The sequence below is a fragment of the Galeopterus variegatus genome, unplaced genomic scaffold, assembly GCF_000696425.1.
Source record: "Galeopterus variegatus unplaced genomic scaffold, G_variegatus-3.0.2 Scaffold283, whole genome shotgun sequence".
NCBI lineage: Eukaryota > Metazoa > Chordata > Mammalia > Dermoptera > Cynocephalidae > Galeopterus > Galeopterus variegatus.
This window is the reverse complement of record NW_007726394.1, coordinates 35,022-59,489: the sequence shown is the minus strand read 5'-3', so window position 1 is coordinate 59,489 and position 24,468 is coordinate 35,022. Positions and strand designations below refer to the sequence as shown.

The following is a 24,468-nucleotide window of genomic DNA, read 5'->3' as shown; positions in this document are numbered from 1 at the left end:
TGTCTAACTCCTATAGTAGTCAGTGTAAGCCTCTAGGAACGAGGACTTGTCTTCATCTCTCAGCTCCTGGTGCCATAGTAGCTGCAGAAGGGAGGGCTCAGGGTCTGAACGAATGAATATCTACAGCACTTACCTACATCAATGTCTCATCAAGCTTCTGTCTTGTATTGGAAGTTACCTGTTTCATAATTGTATGCTTCTCTTTTTCAAAGAATTTAGGCTCCTGTGTATAGTGGGAGGGTAGGGGTGCAGCTTCTCAGTCTCAGGGCTGAGGACATTTGTGGACACAGGCCTGAGGGTTGGAGGCCACAGATTCCAGTCATGACTCTATGGGTAACTAGCTGTGTGACCCTGGATAAATCTGTCTCTGTGGGCCTTATTTTCCTCTGCATTAAAGCAAGTGAGTTGAATAAAATGATTTCTGAAGTTCCTACTGGTTCTAAAATCTTACAATTCTAAATATGCATAGCATCAAAATGAAAATTGAAAAGTGGGTTTCTAGCAGACATGGCACTCACTAAGACTTCCAAAGAGAAGACAACTCTTCTGGCTTGCTGTTTGTAGGAGGGAGGGACAGAGTCTCAGACAGGAATATTAGGGCGGTTTTGAGTTATTCTGGATAACTAGCCCTTCCACTAATGGGAGCGAGGTACCACTTGATTTTCTTCCTCTTTCTTTATGACCAATCAATACAAAGCGGCTACCGAACTTCAATCATGCATTGTTCCAACTGATTTCCGGGTCCTTCCCATGAACAGGCCCTCAGCCACAGCTGGGGAGGGCCTGAAGGGCAGGGAACCCTGTACCACCTGCATCAGAGGCCTGGAAGCACTGAGCCATGCAGACCTAATCATGATCACTATCTGGGCAACAGGGCCCTGGCTGGAGCCCCACAGAAGGCCCTGTTTACAGTAATAACAGCACCAGGCCCTGCTGTCTGAGCAGAGGCAAGGTGCCTGGGGCTAGAATCCCCAGGCAGCCTCCATCTGCGCCTTATCTACCCAGCCACCCTGGGAGGGGTGGGGCAAAAGAGCAAGGGCTGCTCTCAGACCCCAGTCTGGGCTAGCAGACTTCGGGCAGAGTCCTCATGCTCTATCTCCACAGACACAAGCCCTCTCTGGCATCTTTTGCATTCGCTACTCAGACTGGGCACCCTCCTCCAAAGCCAAGCGCAGGACCCTTCCTCTGGAAAGTTCTCCAGATGCTCTCACTCCCAGTGAGACAGCCTGTCCAGCACCATGTCATACTCGAGCTACTCCAAAGGGAAACATGTGGACAGTGACAGCACAGAGGGACTGGCAGGTATGCAGCACCTGCTACAAATGCAGCACTGTGTAATGTGTCTGCATGCTTCATAACTGGTTATTTCCTATCATAGAAAAGTTTAAAATTTCTGAACTTAAAGAATGACCTGCAGAAATCAATCAGCAATCCTTCCATTTACACATACAGACATGTAGGTTCTGAAAACAACCCCCTTAGAAAAGAGTGACCAGAATAGGAGCCTGCCTCTGTCTCCTCCAGGCTTTGTGACTGTGGCAGGTCACGCTAACCTCAGTTATCTTAATCTTATCAGCCTGCCAGACCTACCTAACAAGGGTACTGAGATGACCAAAGGAAATAATGTATGTGAAAGTGCTTATATTTTCCAGATGTTAGTTGCTGTTATTATTTGTTCAAAGCTACACAGTGGAGGAGCTGAATCACAACCTTGATGAATACTTACTGAATTAACTGAGTAAAGTCCAACACTGGGTGACTATTTGTCCTGTGTCTTTTACAGAAATTTGGCACATATTAAACTGCATAGATTATTATTATTTTTTAACTTTTTATTATGAAATAATTTCAGACTTACAGAGCAGTTACAAAAATAGCACAAACCCCCTTCGTATATCCCTCATTCATATCCTCTTTACATTTTGCTTCATTTGCTTTCCCATTTCTTGTCTATTTTCTTCCTGAAATGTAAGAACTATTTTCAGACATTGTGCCCTTTTACCCCCAAATAATCCAGCATGTAAAAGAGTACTTCAAAAACTTCACGGAAAAATAGAATTAAAAGACAATATGAATCTTTCCATGAACTTTTTGAAGTACTCTCATATTTCCTAGCACAAGGACAATCTCTTACCAACCAATGATGAGCAAATTCAAAACATGTAAAATTGATGTACTATTTTTATCTAATATTTAGCCCATATTCAAATTTCTTTAATTATCCCAATATCCTTTACAGCAATTTCCTCCCTATGATCCAGATGCAAGCCAGGATCAATATCAGAATCAACACTGCATGTGTCTTCAGTTTCATCTAAACTAGTTCCTTAGCCTTTCTTTGATTTTTCATGGTATCAACATTTTTTGCAGAATATCCTTCAATTTAGACAGCCATTTTTTGAGGTACCACTTCCTACTATTTATCCATTCATTCCACAAACTTTCTGATGACAGGTTATTACAGGACTCTGAGAGGGGTGCTGAGGGTACTTTGATGAATTCTGCAGTATCCTTGCCTTCAAGGTGTCCATTGGACAGCTATACACCTGGCAAAAGGCTAAAATACAAATAAGAACCCTGGAGGAAGGTGCCAGTGAGTATAGGTTAGAGCAACAGAGCCATAAGGATTACTTCCTGGAGGCAGAGTGTACCAGAAGGGATGGGTAGAAGTATGTATTCTCCATATGATTTCCTGGGATTGTCTATGGCAAACATCTCTGCTTCCATGGCAATTCAACACTGCAAGGCCATGAAGGGAAGGCGGTGGCTCAGGGCACCTTCACTGGGGTGCCTCTGCTCAGGGCAATATGCATGTTCCAGAGAGTCAGCAGCTGCCTTGGTGACTTGGTGAAAAGAAGGAAAGGTAGCTCCAGGCAGCTGAGGTGTGGGAAAGGGCCATGGGTGCCACCTACTGGTCCAACAGCAGGAGTCTAGGCTGCTGCAGAGGGCCGCTGGGCAGATGGCTGCCAGGAAGCTTTGTCATACTATAACAGTGAGACACAGAAGTGGCTCAAACTTTTAAGCAGAGTTGACATATGAGCCACCACTACCAAGCTCCAGAACCCTATGAGATTTTCAGTAAAGAACAGACTGTGCAGAGCAGAGCCAACCATGATACCTGTCCTCCTGAAGGCGTCAGGGCAAAGGTTTGGGCTTCACTCATTCGACAAAACTCAAGTAACATCTCCAAGCCAGCCTCTGTGCTGGGCACTGGGGGTACCGAGATGAATCAGACATGGACCGTACCCAAAAGAGCTCTCAGTTTGAGCTGGGGGAGGGGAAATGAAACAATTAAATACACAAACAAGTGCTTCAAGTATCACAGATGCTCTGAGAGATATTTGTACAGGGCCAGAGAGCACAACAGCATGCTTGGCTCTTCATGCCTTGCAAAGCTTTTTTTTTTTTTTTTTTGCAGCTGGCCTGTACAGGGATCTGAACCCCTTGACCTTGGTGTTAATAACACTACATTCTAACCAACTGAACTAACCGGCCAGCCTGCCTTGCAAAGCTTTTGAATGATGTTCAAAAAAGCTCCCATTTCTTGAGCTGCCTACTATGGATCAGGCACTTGACATTTATGATCTCATTTGATCCTGTGTATTAGAGCAGAAGCCCAGATCGTACAAAGGGTAAGTGACTTGCTTAAGATCACATGGCCAGTAAGCAGCAGCTTGGGACGGGAACCCGTATTCTCTTTTTGGAAACACCCTATCTTCCAAGGCACACATCCCATCTTCTTCCCTTCCTACCCACATTTAGCATGGGTCAGCACACCATAGCTGACTGATGGAACTAACCAGCTGACAGAAAATGATAAGCAAGGAAAAGCCTTAATTGGAAAAGAAGTTACCTGAGGGATGGAGAATACTCTCTGATTAGTTTTGCTTACTAGAACTTTCTCCCTTGGAAGAGACTCTTCTAGTCTCAGGATGGGAAAGGCCCAACCCATCCCTTCTTTTTCATGGTAGTTTCCATAACACCACCACCACTTTCATATTCACAGGGCAATACAATGCCTTAAAGTCGCTTGCCTTTAAGTTAAAAAAAGCTTGGCAAACAAATGCAATCAAAATGTTACAGAGTACAGGAAGCTGTGGTTCTTAGTAGGCTGGGCTGACTGCAAATTTAACAATCTAGGAATGTAATGCAGCTGCCAAGAAAGCTAATGCAACCTCAGGCCATACTAACAGAAGCATAAAATCTCTAACAAGGGGGATGACAGCCCTGCTCCTCGCAATAATGGTCATGCCACACTGGAATGAGAGGGGCCACCAAAATTTTGTGGCCATTTCATTAGAAAATTACTAGGGTGAAGAGAAGACTTGAAACCACAGTTTAGGGAACAAGGCCTATGCAGCTGGGATCTCTGTCTCCTAATATTTAAAGGTCTGGAACAGGAAAGGGGAGCCATGTAGTCCTAGAGGACAGAGCTGGGGCCAAATTAGGGGAGCTACAGAGGAGGCTAACGTGTAATGACAGCCCACCATGAGTCAAGTGTTAAGCCAGGTGTTTTCACACCTATTACTTCAGAATTCATCACAAGATAAAATAGTTTTCTACAAATTACAAATCGTCCTTGCTTATATTACTCCAACTGCCTAGAAAGTCTTTCCACAAAGCTCCTTGTATCCAAATTCCACCTATCTCCAGGTCCAGCCTAAGGCCACCTTGTCTATGAAGCACTAACTTTTCATATGTACTAATTACAATTCTCTTACCAGACTACAAGTTCCTTGAAAGGCAGAGGTCATCATGATACATTTGTATTCTCCTCCTCAGTAACTAATGGGGCATATTGCTCATAATGGGCCTTTAAATGCCAAAAGAGATATACAAATGGCCAATAAGCCCTTAAAAAGATGCTCAACATCATTAGCCATGAGGGAAATGCAAATCAAAACCACAATGAGATACCACTTCACATACACTAGGATGGCTATAATGAAAAACACAAACAATAACAAGTGTTAGTGAGGAGGTGGAGAAACTGGGACACTCATATTCATGAGAATGTAAAATGGTATATACACAGCCACTTTGGAAAACAGTTTGAGAAACTGTCAAACTGTTTAACAAGAGTTACTATATGAGCCACTCCTAGGCATACACCCAAGAGACAGGAAAACATCCATTCACATTAAAATCTGTACACAAATGACCATGGCAGCATTATTCATAATAGCTAAAAAGTAAAAACACAAATCCATCAACTGACAAATAGATAAATAAAATACAGTATACCCAGACATGGAATATTATTTAGCCATAAAAAGGCATGAAGTACAGATAACATGCTACAGATAACATGTATGAACTGTGAAAACTTTATACTAAGCAAAATAAACCACACATAGAAGAGCATGTATGGCGATTCCACTCATACAAAATGTCCAGAATAGGCAAATCCATAGACAGACTAGATCAGTGGTTGCCAGGGTCTGACTGTAGGGGAGAATGTGGAGTGACTCTTAATGGGACCAGGTTTTTTTTTTTTTTTGGGGGGGGGGGGGTTGATGGAAATGTTCCGGAATTAGACAGTGATGCTGGTTGCACAATCTTATAAATGTACTAAAATCCACTGCATTGTACACTTTACAAGAGTGAATTTTATGGTACATAAATTATATCTCAAAAGAAAGAATAAATAAATAAATGAAAGTTCAATCAGAATCAACTTATCCTTCAGAGGTAGAGTGCACCTCATACTTAGAGGTGCCCAATGAGAGCTGGATGTTGACCATCAGAAAAGCTTTAGCTTCTTAGAGAGAGGGGAACTGAATATTGGAGATGAAATGAGGCTAGAGACAAAAGTGCCTGGGATCCTGTCTGACCCATGTAGGGCTGTTACTGAGCCCTGGATCTGCCCTGAGAAGGATCCTGCCCCACCTGCTGGACTGTGAGCCCTTGAGAATTTCAGGGGCCTCCCGCAATTGTTTGTGCTTTACATCCTGTCCTTGCTCACTGTCCATCTGCAAAGGCTGGTCAAACACACCGACTTCCCAGGAGGCCTGGGTGCTATCACCCCAAACAAAAGGGCATTGAGATGGAAGCCTCAGCCCAGCCTTAGAGAGGATTCTTATGCAGCCTTCCTGGGCCTCCCATCCACATGAATGGTGAATCCTAGAGACCAGTCAGCCTGCCCAGCTGCTGCCTAGGGCTGTGCTCTCCTGCTGGGTAGCCTTTGGAGAATAAATAGGGTTTCAATCAACCAATCAATCAACGGACCAGATTCTCTACCGGTACTCTGTGCCTTCTGAGTATCCAGCCGGTCCTGTGTGACTTGCTATGATAGAGGCACGAGAAGGAGGTGCCATCCATGTTGCTGTGACGGGACTCACAGCCTAGGTGAGGAGAAATATGCATGAAGCAACTGGGAAGAAAGGCAAGGAGGTGAACCACTAAACATGATACTGTATGGCTCAGACTTTAAGGCCTGTGGGAATTTTGAAAAGAAAGATCAACATGGGCTAGAACAAGCAGTGAACTGCAGTGAGAAAAGCATACACTGTGGGCCTCGGTTTAAATCACAGCTCTACTACTTACTAGCCATGAGGCCAAAGGTAGATACTAGATCTGCCTGAGTGTCAGGTTTTCTCATCTGGGAAAGACATAACACAACCTGTTCTGTGATACTGTGGCAAGGAATAAAGATAATACATATACAGTATCTAGTACTCTGCCCCACATAGAGTGGATAATTAATAAATGACAGCTATTATTAGTCAGGGTGAGCTTTCTGGAAGAGGAAGGGCTTGAGGTGGGCAATGAAGCACACAGGATCTAGACAGACAGCAGGATAGGGCTGGGTTGGAAGCACTGTAAAGGCTCATATGTAGGAATGAGGGAAGTGTACGTTTGAGACAGTGAAAAGCCAAGTCTGATCAGAACAAGGGTTCTTCCTGGGAGAGAAAAAAGGCCATGCTTGGCTGGTGGGAGTGGGGGGTGGGGATAAGTCAGTGAGAAGCAGAGTTTAGGTGAAGATAGATAAGGAGTCTGGATTTGACAGTTTGTCTTTATGAACTTTGCGGATTCCCAATAAGCCAGGCAGAAATGGTTCTCCCTTTAGCTAGAAATGTCTCACTGAGCCTGCAAGATTGCTAAGAGAAAACTGGGACCGTGGCAAGCGTCTCTTCTACTTCAAGCCTCACACCCTACTCATCTGTAAAATGAAGTGGTAGGCCACTTCCCAAGTGGGCAACTGTGGGCAAATTATTTAAGCAATCTGAAATTCTGTTTCATCATTTGTGAAATGGGGCTTTCAACTTGCACAGTTTTTGTAAGGATTTAGTGATTAAAGCCTCACGTAATACCTTGACACAAAAAAGACATTCAATAAACATCAGTCACTATTGGTAATATTAACATTATTACAATTACTAAAATAGTTTCACAATTGTTATTAAATTATTTCATAACATCTTTGTTATATATATAAATAATACACATAAAATTGAATTATAAGATAATATAAATATGACCAAGGTCAAGGATTCAGAACCCCATACTGGCCAGCTGCCAAAAGTAAAAAAAAAGTAATATGAATCCTTCCATGAACTTTTTGAAGATCACTTGTATATACGGGTCCTTAAAAACAAAAAAGTGGTAAAACTAAGCATGACAGCTATGTGTGAGTTTTTTTGCTCACCCTATTTATCTTATGTTCATTAGTCTGGGAATCTCTAAATGCACACACTAAGAGCTTAAGAAAAATATAAGGAGTAAAAATCCAGAAAATTCTGTCCATTACCTTAATTTATTTTGTTAATCGAGGTGAGGAGGGGAACCATATTCAAAACAACACCTACTCTGCACTGAGCACTCACTATGTGCTAGGCATAGCACTAAGTGGCTTACATGCATTTTCTCATTTAATTCTCCCAGCAATGGTGTGAAGTAGGTCATCTATCATCCCTGCTTTGCAGATGCAGACTGTAAGATGCAGGCAACTTCTCCAAGGTCACAGAGGTAATAAATGGCACAGCTTGGGACTCAAACCTTGTTTCCCACACTCCAAAGTACTTACCACTGATTCCTGCCAATGATATGAAAGCCACTTAGGCAGATCCATTGACAGAATCACAAGGAGAGGATCACTGAATACCTTAGGACAACTTTGGGCCTAGGACCCCTGCCCAGAAGGGAGGAGAATGAAGGAAGCAGGGTAGAGAAGGGCCTCAGAGTTCAGAAGTAAGATTTTTTGAGAAGGCTTTTCAAACAGGACAGGAGCAGAACAGGACCTGTGAGGCAAGCAGCATAAGTGAATAGTGTAAGCCTAGTAGTACATTAGCTTGACTGTACTCAGTATTCTTGGACTTCTCTCTGTTCCTCAGTTTCCAGGAAAAATCCTTGGAAATAAATTCCATTGGTCCCAGCCTTGCCAACAGGATTTCCATTACAGCCATGATTGAGCTGAGACTTCAGAGGAGCAGCAGCACTTGGGCCACAGCAGTGGGGGCAGGAAGACAGCCTGACAACTGCCCCTGCTGCTAGGCCCTGGGGGATTGCACATTTGTGTATTACACTGCCTTGAGGGGCTGGACCATGCCCAAGAAGATGCCTGGCACACACAAACAGGTAGGCACTCAAACCGGTTCCTGATGTTTCTCAGCAACTGCAATGGTTGCTGACCATATCAGTCCCCTCCCAATTCCAACTCAGCAGCCACCACTGTGAGAATAAAGACAAAGCTCCTTCACATGGCCACTGATGCCCTATAGCCTCGGCTTATTCTAGGCTCCTGGCACCTTTTCTCTAGCTGCAGTCCCATCTTCACTTTTCACATTTTCAGGTCTTCACACTTGCCATGCTTCTTCCTCCCAGAGGATTTTAGCAAATTAAAGTTCCTTCTGACAGGAAACCTCCTCTCACCCTTCTTCATCTAGGTAACTCTTCCTCATCCTTCACTTCGGAGCTCAAGCTTCCTCTGGGGAGCTTTCCTTTCCAAGGGGAAATCTCGCTGTCTCAGGCTCTCATGATTCTTTGTACCACTCCCTTGCAGCATTTGTCACACTTGCAATTTCACATTTGTAGAATTAATGTCTGACTAGGCTTTAAGCTCCACCAGGCAAAGCCTGTACATACTTTTGGCTGACCACTGATCCACCTAGCACAGTGCCACACATACCAGATGCTATCTGCTGAATGAAGAAATGACTGAATGACTTCATTTTTACTTGTTTTTCCAAAGAGAGGTCAGTCCTTTGAAACCTATTTACAGGTTTATTATAACTATAATAACTACTAAAATTTGCTTAACCCTAGCATTTACAAAACACTTTCAACAATGTTCAATAAGTATTTGCTAAGTATTTACATGCACAGTGATGGTCTGCTGCCTTCCAAAACTCATGATATCATGAGAGAGAGACAAGGAAACATAATCTAGCCCAACAGAGGGTGATAAGTACTCTCACAGAGCAAGTACAGGGTGCTATGAGAACTCACTGGTACTTGGAGAATCAGGGAAGGAAGATGTGACAGTGATGACCCAAAGGATGAGTAATTTTCCAGACAACAAGGGTTCACCTGCCTGGAACTCTCACGAGATCCTGGGAGGGTGATCAGACAGGTATCATCAAAGATATTTTACAGTCAAGGACACTGAGGAAGTTAAGAGACTGGCCCAAGGCCACACAGCCAAAAGGCAGCAGGACCAAGACTAGGGGGTCAGTCTTGAAACTCTGGGCTCTGTTCTGTGACATTCCCCGCCTCCCCTGTCACCCCGCCAAGCCACTGCAGAAGGCCCTGGCTGTTCTCTGCTCATGGACTTGGCCAAATGCCTGACTCTGCTGGGCTTCTGGACAGGTGGCTGGCTGCTTACACAACTCACCTATCCACGAAGTTCAGGAAAAGCTGCTAATCCAATCTCCCCTAATTACCTTCCATCATCAGGGAGCAAGCAAGCACAGACTCAGCAGATCACATACCTCAGAAAAGAAGCCAGGCCCTGGGCCACTCTACAAAACTGCTTGCTGGGTAAAGGTCCTTGAGCAACTCTGGAGTTTCAATGTGTGACCTAGACCCTTCCAGAGGAACTCAGCGTTCTCTGCAGGGCTTAACACGAAACAGTATTTAAAAGTTCTCAGTGGAGGGGCCGGCCCATGGCTCACTTGGGAGAGTATGGTGCTGATAACACCAAGGCCATGGGCTCAGATCCCTATATAGGGATGGCCAGTTAGCTCACTTCAGAGAGCGTGGTGCTGACAACACCAAGTCAAGGGTTAAGATCCCCTTACCAGTCATCTTTAGAGAAAAAAAAAAAAGTTCTCAGTGGAAACCCCATTAACAAGATTTGGAAACTAAGACTTAGAAAGGGAGGTTTGATGATTTCTTAATGGTTACACAGCCGTTTAGGAACTATGTCAGAAGTGGAACCCAGGTCTTCTACTCTAAAACTCTTCTAATTTTCTCTGTAACATCATGCTGCCTTCCAGCATCCTGGCATTCAAGAAACCTGTGTCGGTTAGAACCTGGCATTCAAAAAACTGTGTGATAATATTAGGAAGCTCTCACTGTAAGCATCAAATTACAGGAGTGATGCCCTTGAGGCCTTGACCTTTGGTCTAAGATAAAGGTTCTGTTTCAATTTGCTGCAAGCCACAAGGACATTTACATATTTACCGATTAAGAGAGCTAGATGTTTTGGTTGCTCTGATGCCATCATTAATATCTTCCCATCCGGCCAAAATGATACAACAATCGATAAACAGACAGCCTCTCTGAGGCCCTGAGACAGCCAAATGTATTTACCAGCCAGTGTTTTTGTTAATTAGATAAAATCCCTGGATCAATGTGCAGAACATTTACCTATGCTGTAGCTAAGCACATTCTGGACACCTCAATCCTGGCACATGGACAGCAAGTGCCTCAAGCCCCAAGCTGGGGCATCCAGGACAACCAACAATGCAAAGATAGATAAATGTGTTTCTCTCTCAACAAAGCCCAACCCTTTCTTCTTTCCTGAACTGTAAACCAAATCAGATTTTTTTCCAAAGCCACCTAGTAAACCAGTTTGGGCTGCTATGAAATCCTTTATTTTCTAAAACAGTCAAACCGGAAATCAAAATAGGACATCAAAAGAACCTCCTAACTGATAATTAAGAGGTTTTTTTTTTGTTTTTGTTTTTGTTTTTTTTTGAGAGGCAGCATGTTATAAATAGTGGGAAGAGTCAGAAAGACCCAGACATTTATCTGACTAATTAATATTTCCCTTGAATATCTCACTGGCATGTTAAATTCAGCATGTTCAAAACTGAACTCATATTCCTTTCCTCTCAACCCAGTCTTCCTCTGGCATCCTCATCTCAGTGAATGGAAATAGCATCTACACAGATGATCACACCAGTGAACTGAAATTCATTAACAATTTCTTCTTCCTAATCAACCATATTCAATTCTTTTTTTTTTTGTCTTTTTTTTTTTTTGTGACCGGTAAGGGGATCATAACCCACCAGCCATCTCTATATAGGATCCGAACCCACGGCGGGAGCGCTGCTGCGCACCCAAGCGCTGCACTCTCCCGAGTGCGCCACGGGGCCGGCCCAAAATTCTATTCATTTAATGATCCAACATTCATTCACTGAATACTTACTGAGTATCAGGGACTATATCAGGCATTGATACCGTTCTAAATGTCACCAAGTCCTATCTAGCTTACTTCCTCCATCTCTGCTACTGACAGATTAGCCCAACTCACATCTTCTCTTGTCTGGGCTACTCCAGTTGCTTTTCAACCAGTCTCCCTGATCCACCATGACTGTCTACCAATCTGTTCTTCACTGAGCAACCAGAATGATCTTTTAAAATTACAAGTCTACATCATGCCACCATGTCTATCTATCTGTCTCTCTCAAATACATGGGCTTAAAATTCCTCCATGGTTGCCCAACTACTCTTAGGACAAAAACACAAATTGTTAATATGGTCCATAAACCCAGTGTGGTATGGTCCTCGCATTAACTCTCAATTTCATTTCACACCACTCTCCCCTTGCTTTCTACAATTTCTCAATTCCTCAATTTCTCCTCATCTTTTCTTGACTCAGGGCTTCCTTCCACCTGCTGTTCCCCCTAAATGAACTTTCTTCCACCTTTCTCTTCATCCATCAGAGCCCACTTCAATCTCTTTTACTCGGAGGCTTTCCCTTACTGATACATATCCCCACCTCTACCTCTCCCATACTCAAGGCTGAATTCCTGAGGGTCTGGTATTTCATTTTTTTTAAAAAAGATGACCAGTAAGGGGATCTTAACCCTTGACTTGGTGTTGTCAGCACCATGCTCACCCAGTGAGCTAACCAGCCATCCCTATGTGGGATCCGAACCCTTGGCCTTGGTGTTATCAGCACCGCACTCTCCCGAGTGAGCCACGGGCCGGCCCGTATTTCATTTTTTTTAAAAAAGGTTTTATTGAGATATAATTCACATACCATAAATTCCACACATTTGAAAGCATACAATTCAACTGCTTTTTAATATATTCAGAGTTGTGCAACCACGACTACAATCTAACTCCGGAACGTTTTCATCACGCCAAAAAAGAAAACACTGGATCCACTAGCAGTCATTCTCCTTCCCTCTACTCTGCTCTCCCCGCCCTTGGCAATCACTAATCTACTTTCTGTTTCTATGGATTTGTCTACTCTGGACATTTCACATAAATGGAATCATATAATATATGGCTGCTACAGCCAGAATGTTTGCATCTCCCCCAAATTTATGTTGAAACCCAATCCCCAATGTGATGAGGTGGGGACTTTGGGAGGTTATTAGGTCATGAGAGTGGAGCTCTCCTGAATGGGACTGGGTCCCTTATAAAGAGACCCCAGAGAGCTCTCTTCACCTTCCACCACGTGAAGACACACAGAGAAGACGGCCATCTATGGGCCCTCACTAGATACTAAATCTGCCAGAGATTTGATCTAGGACTTCCCAGCCTCCAGAACTGTGAGAAGTACATTTCTATTGTTTATAAGCCACCTGTATTAGTCCATTTCTGTTTCTTATAACAAAATATAAGGAACTGGGTAATTTGTTAGAAAATGAAACATATAGCTTACAGTTTCAGAGGCTGGAAGTCCAAAGTCCAGGGAACACATCTGGTGAACGTCTTGGTGGTGGCGACAGTGACACCTCACATTACCAGATGGTGGAAGCAGGGAGAGCAGAGGCTGCTCTTCACTCATTCTCATTTTAAAGCCCTCAGAACCATGCCCATGACCACCATTTTTAACCCATTCACTAGGCATTGTTCTTACAGTCTAATCACCTTTTTAAGGCCCCACCTCTCAATTACCATAATAGGATTTCCCACCCTTAACAGTTACAGTGGGGATTTAAGCTTCACTGAGGATGGGGGGGGGGGGGTCATCCAATCTACAGTACCACCCAATCTATGGTATTCTATTATAGCAGACCAAATCAACCAAGATAGTGGCCTTTTGTGACTGGCTTCTTTTACTTAGCATGATGCTTTTAAGGTTAATCCATGTTGTAGCATATGTCAACACTTCCTTCCTTTGTAATGATGAGTAACAGTCTGATGTATGGTTATATCATATTTCTATTTACCCATTCATTGGTGAATGTACTTGGAGGTTTCCACTTTTTTGCTAACATGAACAATGCTGCTATGAACATTCATGTACAATTATATTAATGTACATGTTTTTATTTCTCTGGGGTATATACCTAGAGTGGACCTGCTGGGTCATAAGGTAACTCTATGTTCAACATTTTGAGGAACTGCAAAATTGTTTTCCAAAGTGATTACACCATTTTACATCACTACCAGCAAAGTATGAGGGTTCCAATCTCTCCACATCCTCACCTACACTTGTTCTTGTCAGTCTTTTTTATTATAGTCATTCTAATGGGTGTGAAGTAGTGTCTCATTGTGGTTTTGATTTGTATTTCCTTGACTAATGACCTTGAGCATCTTTTCATGTGCTTATTAGTGACCTGTATATCTTCTTTGGAGAAATGTCTATTCAGATCCTTTGTCCTTAAATTAGGTTATCTTTTCATTGTTGAGTTATAAGAGTTCTTTTTTTTTTTTTGTCTTTTTTACTTACCGGTATCGGGATCGCAACCCTCGGTGTTGCACCCGCACCGCGCTCAGCCAGTGAGTGGGAACCGGTCTCCACATGGGATCCGAACCCTTGGCAAGAGCACCGCCGCGCTCCCAAGTGGCGCACTCTCCAGTGCGCCACCGGGCCGGCCCATAAGAGTTCTTTATATGCTGGTATTTTGATACAAGTCCATTATTAGATACAGTATATGATTTGCAAAACATTCTCTCATTATGTGAATCTTTTCACTTTTTTGATGGTGTCCTTTGAAGCACAAAACTTTTTAATTAATTAATTTTTTTTTTTTGGCTAGCTGGTATACAGATCAAACCCCAGACCTTGGCGTTATCAGCACCAAGCTCTACCAACTGAGCTAAGAGGCCAGCTCTAAAATTTTTAATTTTGATGAATTCCAGTTTATCTATTTTTTCCTTTGGTTGTTTGTGCTTTTGGTGCCACATCTAAGAAGGTTTAGCCTAATCTAAAGTTACAAAGATTTACTCCTATATTTTCTTCTATGAGTTTTATTGTTTTAGTTCTTACATTTAGGTCCATGACCAGATGAGTTAATTTTTATGCATGGTGTTAGGTAAGGTTCCAAATGCATTCTTTTACATGTGGATATCCAGTTGTCCCAGCACCATTTGTTGAAAAGACAAATTATTCTTCACTTTTGAGGCACATAATTATAATTGCATAATTAGTCATCCGGCTTCGAGGTAAACCACAGTACCAAGAAGACAGGGAGTCTTGTTCACTATTCTATCTCCAGCACTCAGCCCAGTGCCTAGCTCCTAATAAGCACTCAAAAAAATTGACTGAATGAATTAATAATTTTATTATCAGTAATAACTCTGCAACTCTATGGGTTATAAGCGTCATTTCCACGTTACTTACTCTCACAGAAGTTAGATAATTCGTGCCATGTTTTGCCAGTTCTCAATTTTTGACTATGTCCTCCTTCCTCGCCAAGAGGAACATGAGTTTCTCCAAGGCAAGGACTATTCCTCCTTCCTCATTGTATTGCCATCCTTCCTCCTCCAAATTCAGCTCAGGGCTACGAACAGAGCACAGGCTGGACAGATGGGCAACTGAGAGTCAAACAGATAGTCAATCAACACCCCCCATGACCAGGTTCCTACCTATCTCCAGTGGCCCCTGGCATCAGACTGTGACCCAGCAATAGCAAATAGTGTGTAACTTCCTGCCAGGGTGTTCCTTGCCTTGGTGCTACCTCTCATGCTGTCCCTTTTGCCTGAATGCCTTCCCCTTCTATTTGCTAAGCTCTATTGATATTTTAAGTCTCCACTAAGGTGCCATTTTCTCTAGGAAGGCTTCTCTGATTCCCCAGGCTGGTTAGGGGCATCTTCTGGGCTCCTGCAGCCCCTGTACTCTCTGTTTTATAGCACTGAGCACACCATTGCCACAGTCTACCCCAGACTCTGTCATCAAGGGCAGGAATCATGTCTAGTCAGGTGTCTCCTGTGCCAAGCAGAGAACCCAGCATACGGCAGATGCTCAGTAAATGTTTGTCCAATGAACAAATGAATCCTGGAAAGAAAGAGTAGGAGGCAGAGGTGCCAGACTGATGTGATGCCACCAGGCTTCCTTCATCAGAGACCGTTCAGGCTGATGAACAACCGATTGAAGTACTCAGTAGTCAGTAGAGAGGCCCCAGCTGGGAGAAGAGAAGTGGGTAGAGGTGTTGTCTTTCACCCAATTTTCCCTGAAGGAAATGTGATCTCCACTGGGGGAGAACAGGAGGCCTCATTCTTCCCAGTCCTGATAGTTGCTCAGATAGCTCAGCCTGAGCCTGGACAGATGTGCCTTAAGGCTGCCCTGTGCCCTAGGTTTCAGGTGAGTGGTTCCTGACTTGAGAAGCCAGGCTCAGGTTTGGGCTATGCCCAGGAGCAGGGCCACCTGCTCACACTGCTGACAGGCAGGAAAGGGGCCAGGCTTCCACTTCTGAAGAGCCAGTGCTGGATGAGCTTACAAGGTTTAAGTGCCTCAGGGGAAAAGGAGGGAAAGAGGGAGAGATCCAGCTTACTTCTGATCTAGCCAATGGGAGTATGGAAATAAGACTCTGGACTGCTTGCTCCAGTTATACTGAAAAGTCAGTAAAAAGCACATAAAGAAAAAAAAAAAAAACCACTAAAAAGTAAACGAGTTCTGATTGTGCTGGGGAACAGGGTAACAGACAGTAAGGAAGTAGACCTTGTCCCTGCCCTTGGGGAGGCACATGATCCAGTGGTTTAAGGCAAAGTCTAGCTCACAAACTTCTTAATAAATACAAAGAGCAAAGTGTGGCAAGTGGCAGATCGTACCCTGCCTCTTTAGCCAGGCAGCCCACACCACACACAATTAGCCAGCTCCCTGTAAAGTAGGTCAACAGTGCCCACACATCAGGGCTGCTGTCCAGAGCTGTTGGCTTGATGGCCTCATACTCAGTGAGGATTCCTGATGTGCTCCTGATTCGGTCAGAGTATAAACCTCACTGGTTTTCCTGTTTGTCGACTGACTGCCTCCTCAGTCTTGACATTCAGCCCTGCTTCTCCAACCTGACCTCCAACTTCTCTTCCAGAAAAGGATTCCCTGCTGCTACAGACTGGCATGACCTTCCTAGATGACCCTCATATCCTTCTTTATCAGAAGGGAGATGTGGGGCAGGGCCAGAAGTGAGCAAAGGAAGAGGAGATCATACCCAGCTGGGAGAAATCGAGGAAGGCTTCACAAGGGATGCAGCACTTGAGCTGAGCCTTAACAGCTAGTAGGATTTAAGCAGAAGGTGATGAGCACAGAGTCAAGAGGGTGGTCTGTGTGGAGGGCCTGCATCCAGGGCCCAGGGACTGCAGATTCCAGGGTGTCCTTAAAGAGGAGGATGAAGCATCTCCGCCTGAGCAGAAGAGCCTCAGGCTGCTGCCCTTCACTGTCCAGAGCTCTCCCAAGGCTCTGGGGCTAGGGACAGGAGCTGGGGTAGGTCAAAAAAGAGAGGCAAAGGGAGGCACAGTACAGAAAGGGCAAGGGGGAAACAACTGTAGAGGACAATATTGTTCACCAGGTCTGATTTTTATTCCAAATACTGATGTCATTGACCATACTGATGTCATTACCTAGCCATGTGTAAATTGTGTGTAAATTTTTTTCAAAAAAATTAAGAATGGGATTTTATTCTGCTATAGACAGATCTGTTGGGAAAGCTAATGGCCAGGACACACAAAGGAAGGAATAAAGAGCAGTATGAAGCACGTTTGCAGGGTCTAAGGCACAGAAAGGCTGAATGAGGACCTGCTTTCTAGCAAGGATGGTCAGGCTGTCCTCACCCCACCTCCCCCAGACCTGGCTCTGTTAGCAGGAAGAATTGTAATTGGCGGGTGACATGTCTGGTTCCTTGAGATCACAACCTGGAGCCCACTGGAAGCCCACTCATTCTTTCACAAGCAAGAACTGCTTTGGGTGAGGAGGGAGAAAAGGATGTCTTCACTCAGGCTTTCATCACCTCCAATCCGTCTTACTGAAACAGGCTCTTAACAGATCTGCCCTCAGCCTTTCCCCAATTCAAACCACCTTTCACCCATCTGAAACAGCCCTAACCAGGTCATTCCCCTGCTCAAAAACCTCCTGTGTCTCCCAAGTGCTTGCAGGGTGAGAGTTCAAAGCTCCTTACCCTGGGCATGGCAGGCCTCACTCACTCCAGCCTTTTCCAAATCACCTTCCCTCTCTCCCTACACCTTGAACCCTGCACCACTCCCACCTCGGCAGCACTGACATGTTCCCCGGGCCCAGCGGCCAGCCAGCATCTCCTAGTTCCTGCCTTTGCTCAGCTTGTTCCCCTGCTCTGTGGTTCTATATGAGACTGGGGCTGAGGGCAAGGTCTGTACCTTGCTCCTCTCTGACTTCCTCACATGGAGTCAGCCTGACCAAAGGAGGTGGAACAAGAGGAGGCAGGAGAGAAGCAGGCTAGAGTCTGGGGACATACATGAAAGGTCCCCATAGATAACAGTCCTCACAGACAATAATGAATGTTTCGAACAATTCTCCAAGTCACACATTCACCATAAGTTCAATCATTTCTGTATTCTTTGGGCAGGTGTATCTGAAAGAGCTAAGATAATCAGCTGAATGGAATAGCCTCCTGAGGATGATGGAAAGGCAGACTCACAGCATTGCTCTCTGCAAATGCGCTGCCTACACTGGGTTAGCCAGGTCTCGGAAAGGAGCAGACTGGCAGCCTTTGGCAGTTACCAACAGGTGATTCCAGGGTCAGCAAGGGTGAGTTTCTGCCCCCCTCACTCCTTTGTACTGCAGCAGAATGAAGTGAGGCTCATCTTTTTCTGGGGAAATGAAGATGCTGCACATAGCCTGCAGTTATGAATGGCTCTTATAACAAGACGACATCTGTGCTTGGTTTTTAAGATGCATCATTGCATGTTTATTAAACTATTGCTCCATCATATTTATTTGGCTACAAAACAACTCCCAGCCCATACTTCCAAAAGTGGTTTATTAAAACTAAGCCTTGAACATTAATACTCAAAAGCACCCTTGAGAATCAATAATAATGTTGCAGATAGAATGAAAGGGAATCAAAGCAGTAAGTCTTGGTGGGGCTGTGGCTGCCTTTCAACACTTTTTTGTATGTTCAGGCAGCTGGAGTGGGAAAGAGCACCACGGGTCCATGGCACTGGGTGCAGGAATAACTATCCTAACACCTGACTTCTGGTCTAAAAAATGTGTATGTGTTGGGCCGGCCTGTGGCTCACTTGGGAGAGTGTGGTGTTGATAACACCAAGGCCACGGGTTCGGATCCCATATAGGGATGGCCAGTTAGCTCACTGGGTGAGTGTGGTGCTGACAACACCAAGTCAAGGGTTAAGATCCCCTTACCGGTCATCTTTTAAAACAAATAATAATAATAAAAAAATAAAAGAAAAATGTGTATGTGTTGGGCCGGCCTGTGGCTCACTTGGGAGAGTGTGGTGTTGATAACACCAAGGCCACGGGTTCGGATCCCATATAGGGATGGCCAGTTAGCTCACTGGGTGAGTGTGGTGCTGACAACACCAAGTCAAGGGTTAAGATCCCCTTACCGGTCATCTTTTAAAACAAATAATAATAATAAAAAAATAAAATAAAAATGTGTATGTGATTGCAGGGAAGGGGGGTGTCCTATGGCCACCGAGATCTATACAAAGGGCCCAAACAGGCCAAGGTTAGGCCTGGTGGAGGTCAGTAGTTTCAGCAAAAATTAAACACCTCTGCCCCTATCCAATAGCCCCATAACTGATGCCCTGTGTTGGCCCCATTCTGAGCCTCCATCCTGGACACAGACTCTGCCCTGCCCCTGGCACCAGACTGAGTCCTGAGTTGAGTCTTGCTCCTGACCAAGAACAAGCTTTAAATTCAACCTGAGTGGTCCCAGGGCACCAGCTGAGCCACTGAGGCTGCAGAAATACAGTCTGTCCCCCAGCAGGGGCCCAGCATGGGCACCCAGCCCTGCAGGCAGGCCCTTTTAGCCCCAGAAGACCTTCTGGCAGAAAGGTCTCTTCCAGCTCCCTCCCAAATCCCCAAGCTTCTCCATGTCTGGCCACTTGCACCCCATCCAGGCAGCAAGCAATAACACAGGGCTACTTCCACAGAGAAACAAGAGCAAATTGGAATATTTAGAGAAGAACCCACAGGATATGGAAGGCACCCAAACCAACCCTGTGAAGAATAAAACAGCTGAAGGATTCAGGGATGTTTGGGGGTTGACTCCCTACCTTAAATATGTAAGGGTTGACCAGGGCCAAGGAAGACCAGGTGACTCAGTGACTACAGGGAGTCACAGAGGACAGTTACCAGCTTAGGGTGAGGATTTCTGCCATAGCTGAGTCATCACATGAGGAAGGGGTTTATCCTACTTAGCCCCTACTGTTGGGGACAGCAAGGCCTGGGGCAGAACACTCACCTGCTGACTTCTTGCATGTTGTTGGCACGAGCAGCTTCCATCAGGGCTGCATCTGAAAAGAGAGAAGGCACTGGTCAGATCCTGGCCAGGACCTACCCCTCAGGACTACTTAGGAGGCCCAGTAAGGCAGTGGAAGTGGAAGCCCTTCAGAAACTGGGGCTTTAACAAGCGAACTGATGCCATGATACATAAAAGAGAAGGCTGATTGTCCCCTCCCCACATGGTGTCCACTGTTAAGCTGACTTCCACACCTTTCTATGACAGAACCCAAACTCTTAACTCACCATACAGGGGATGCAGGTAAAGTGCTAGCACCATGTCTCACCTATGATGAATACTCAATGTGTGAATTCTTTTGTTCTTCATAAGCTATAAAGGTCTGTATACATATGTTTTATGTTATTATTATTGTTATCATTACTGATTCCCCAACCTTTTCCCACTTTCTCTCCAAACTCAGTTCTTCAGCGCAGTTCTGAATCTTGATGTCACAGGTCACAAACCCAAATGGAGGAATAGGATGGGGGAGCAGGCAGGAGTGTGGGCCCCTCTGAAAATGTAGAGAACCTCATCTAGACCTGGCTCCAACCCACTCTACCACCTACTCACCATGTGACTGTGGCAGTCCCTTTCCCTTTCAACCATAGTTTTTTTTTTTTATCATTATTACAAATAAAACTTTTTTTTAAAAATTTTATTTTGTCAATATACAATGTGGTTGATTATTGTGGCCCATTACCGAAACCTCCCTCCCTCCTTCCTCTCCCCGCTCCCACCCAACAATGTCCTTTCTGTTTGCTTGTCGTATCAACTTCAAGGAACTGTAGTTGTCATGTCTTCTTCCCCCGCTCCCCCCATCTCAACCACAGCTTTGCTGACTATAAAGCAGAGACAATAACCCTTGCTCTGCCAGCTCGCAAGAAAGTTGAGGAGATGAAATGATGGTTGAAAAATCTGAAAAATCCTCAGTGCCAAGCCCAGCTAAGGAGACCCAAAGCAGAGGGTTCGGATCCCTTAGGAATCACAAGGCCTAGTAGAAAAGCAATGCTGAGCCTGGCTTAGTTTGACCAGTGCAGCCTGCAGGTTGTTGGCACCACCTTGTGCCCAGAAAGAAAAACTGCCTGACCTGGAAAAAAAAAGTCAACAGCAAAGGCACAATTTTTTCAAATAGTCCAATACCAAGTGCCCATGGAGTACCTCTGTGCCCAGCCTGGTTCTGAGCTACATTGTTGGGCACTGGAGAGACTCATACCGAGCCCTGCCTCAGGGAGTTCTCAGTCCAGTAAAGAGAACTGGAATGGGTCTGTCCATCAGTCTCCTAGGGTTTCATCATCCAATGAAACAGAAGAGGATGCACTGGAGCAGGGTAGAAAGAGCAGGCAGACCTGGGCTCTTGTTCCAATTCTGCCACTTCTGCTGTATGACCTAGCCAACTCACCTAATCTACTGAGCCTCAGTTTCCTTATCTATACAACAAAGATAAGATATCCACCTTGTCATGCATATATGGTTCAGACACTGGTGCCTCAACCCCACCTCCGGGTCTAGACTCCAGGGCCAGGTCTTTCCTGTTTACCTTACCCAAACACACAGCCAACCATGCTCACAGCCTCCAGCTGGAAGGGGAACAAACCTTCCTTAGAGATGGCTGTATCCACTCTCCCCTGACTCTATAGAAAAAAAGTGGCTTCTGCAAGGTCACAGAGTAGATGAGGAATGGGCCAAGATTAGAACCAGAACCTACAGGCTCCTAAAGGGTTCAGTTTCTACTACACTGTAGTGAAGGCCTTGGCTCAAAACTGTAGTCAGGAGACAGGGTAGCTAGCAAGTCAGAAGGGTTGGTACTGGTCATGGTTTTGGTCATTATCTGTTTTGGTAAATAGATCCTGGTCTCCTTACTATAGTTCACATGCCACAAACTCCAGTCTGGAGGCCCCAGGAACCTCTTAGGCATGACCTTAGACACCTCTCCCCAGTTTATCCAAACATGCTGGCCTTGGGACATTCCCTGATCATGAACCTTCCATGGCTCTCCACTACCTCTAGAAGAAATTCCAAATCCTCCTGCCTGGCATCCAGGCTCCCGTCCATCTGCTTTCACCTCAGTCCAAATACTCCATCCTCCAAACAAGCTGACCACTCTGCTACATACCATGCTGACCTGCGACTCTTTTATCTTCATTCCCTTAAGTCTTTGCATAGAATACAATCCAACTCAAGACAGAGTACCTTCTAAATTCCAGACACTCTGATGGACAATGTGTAGGTATTAGAGAAAGGTGCTACTATCAACCTGGAAAAAAAAAAAAAAAAGATGCTTTCCCTGCTCCCATGGTGCTCACAATGTCATTCTCTTTCCAACTCCTGCTTCATCCTTCAGAACTCAAGTTCAAATTCCACATCTCCCCGGGGTTTCCAATTCTCCAGGAAGGTTTTCCTGCCCCTCCTGGCCCTCTGATTCCCCAACAACACACAGTAAGCACCACTCACCAGCCCTGCACACCGAACTGCCTGCACTGTCCCGTTGACTGATTTTGTGTTGTTAAGACTTCTCACACACCTAGCCCAAACTAAGCACACAAAGGCTATCCAAAAAAAAAAAAAAAATGATAAAAATTATAGAATGACAGCATTCTTCAGCTAGAAGTCTTTAGAATCTATATTAACACACTCACTTTGGAGAGAAAACGGAGAGGGCCAGTGAGGAGAAGCAAGAGTCCAAATTCACAATGGGAGTTAGACACAATCAAAACAAGATCCCCAGTGTCCTCATTCTCAGTCCAAAGCCCTTACTTTACAGCTGGCCACATTTTCCTGAAGAAACAAAAAGTCAAGGCAGTCACCACTCTTGCTCCAAAGTCTCAGAGCTTGGGATGCATGGAATCTATGAACACCACATGCCTCAGTCTTCCCCCATGAAGAATAACTGAGAACCTGAGAGACTGGGCTCATGCAGGCCAGAAGACCGGCTCTCTACCTACTCTCTCAGCCCCTGCACCCCACTGAGATGCCAATCTGGGTCAGCCATACCTCCGTGGTTGCTATGGGTCTCCAGAGATCCAATTTCCTTCTCCTGCCAACTGCCCCACATAGCAAGATCACCTCACACCTAAGACCAGGCACAGCAAAACCCTAGGAGACTGATGGACAGACCCAGGCCCTGTGAAATTACTCTTCACTATATGTGGGGAAACTGAGGCCAGAGAGGAGAAGGGGGAAAGCTGGCATTGGAACCAAGTCTCTTCTCAGGCCACGGTGGTGGGGATGGGGAGAGGAGGGGGGAGGGACTTTAAACCATGTGGTGGTGGTTGACCTTAAAAAACCCCGCGGTTTCCTGGAGACCTCTCGAAAGAGAAATTGGACCAGTCAGGGTGTAAGAGCATAAAGGGACTATGCTGTAATATTAGATGTTTAGCTTAATGCCCCCACTGCACAGATGGAGAAATAATGCCCAAAAGGAGGAAGCTAACTTGCAATGTGAAACTATAAATTCTGAGGCGGTGAGCTCTCCAGGGCAACACCCTGCCCCTGGAATTAGATGATGTCCGGGTCCCTCTAAGACTGAGATTCTGAGGATCTAAATCTATAAGCATCTCCCACCCTCCAAAGATGTAGAGTCAGGACATTCCTCCCGCCTCTCCCTTCCTCAAACCCAGACTGTTCCCATAATCACCCTTGTTGGATGGACTCTTGCTGTAGCATTGAACCACCAGTGCTGTGGCCAGGACCCACATGCCCAGTCCGGACCTGTTGGGAACCCCATGCCAGCTGTCCTGTCCCGGGGCTGTTTCTTCGGGACTGGGAAGGTGTCCCCACGTGGCAGCCGCGAGGCAATGGATCTCGGTGAGTCCTTCCCGGCGCCCCCCGGTGGCTGCCCCTCGGCCAGGAAGCAAGGTTGGCGTTGTTCCAGGGCGCCCCCAAGCGGCCGCCCTCAGCCACTGCGGCTCCCCGCGGTCCCCGGTGGTCATTCTCCGATCGGGGGCACCTCCATGGCTCCGGAGCGATGAGGACCTGAGCAGCCGGAGGAGGAGCCGCGGCGCCAGCGCTGTTCTCAACACGAGGGAGCCCAGCATCGTGACAGCTGCTTCGAAAACCCCCTGGTGTCGGCCCCTGTGCTGGCCACGTCCAACATGGCTGCCGCGGCGCGTTCGAAGACGCCGCGAACGAGGAAGTTTTGCGCACTACCTCACGGGAGTGGTAGTCCACAGCCTTAGATCTTTCCACAGCTGGAGAACAAATAAACTACACTTCCCAGAAGGCTGTGGGATTGTGTCACAATGACTGCCGACATAGAGGAGTCCGGGGCATGCTGGGAAATGGAGTTCGGGCGGAGAGGCGTGGCAAAAAGGAAAATGCCAAGGTTGGGCGTGGCGATTAGCGGTGAAGATTCAGATCCCAGAACCTCTTTCCTAGTTTAGTTACAAGGCACGACGCAGTTTCTGGCCTATGT

The 24,468-nt window shown here is 45.5% G+C and overlaps 1 protein-coding gene across 1 annotated transcript in view; it reads right to left on the bottom strand.

Annotated features, from left to right (window-relative positions):
- Positions 1-24,171, bottom strand: part of CLPB (ClpB caseinolytic peptidase B homolog (E. coli)) — a 139,302-nt gene extending 115,131 nt beyond the window's left edge. Inside the window, exons 1-2 of the mRNA XM_008566961.1 lie at positions 23,692-24,171; positions 20,019-20,070 (exon numbers count right to left, since the gene is read on the bottom strand). Of these exons, the coding sequence (XP_008565183.1) occupies positions 20,019-20,070; positions 23,692-24,091 (452 nt within the window). The 5' untranslated portion in view covers positions 24,092-24,171. The remainder of the gene's footprint in view (positions 1-20,018; positions 20,071-23,691) is intronic.
- Between the last annotated feature and the right edge of the window lie 297 nt (positions 24,172-24,468).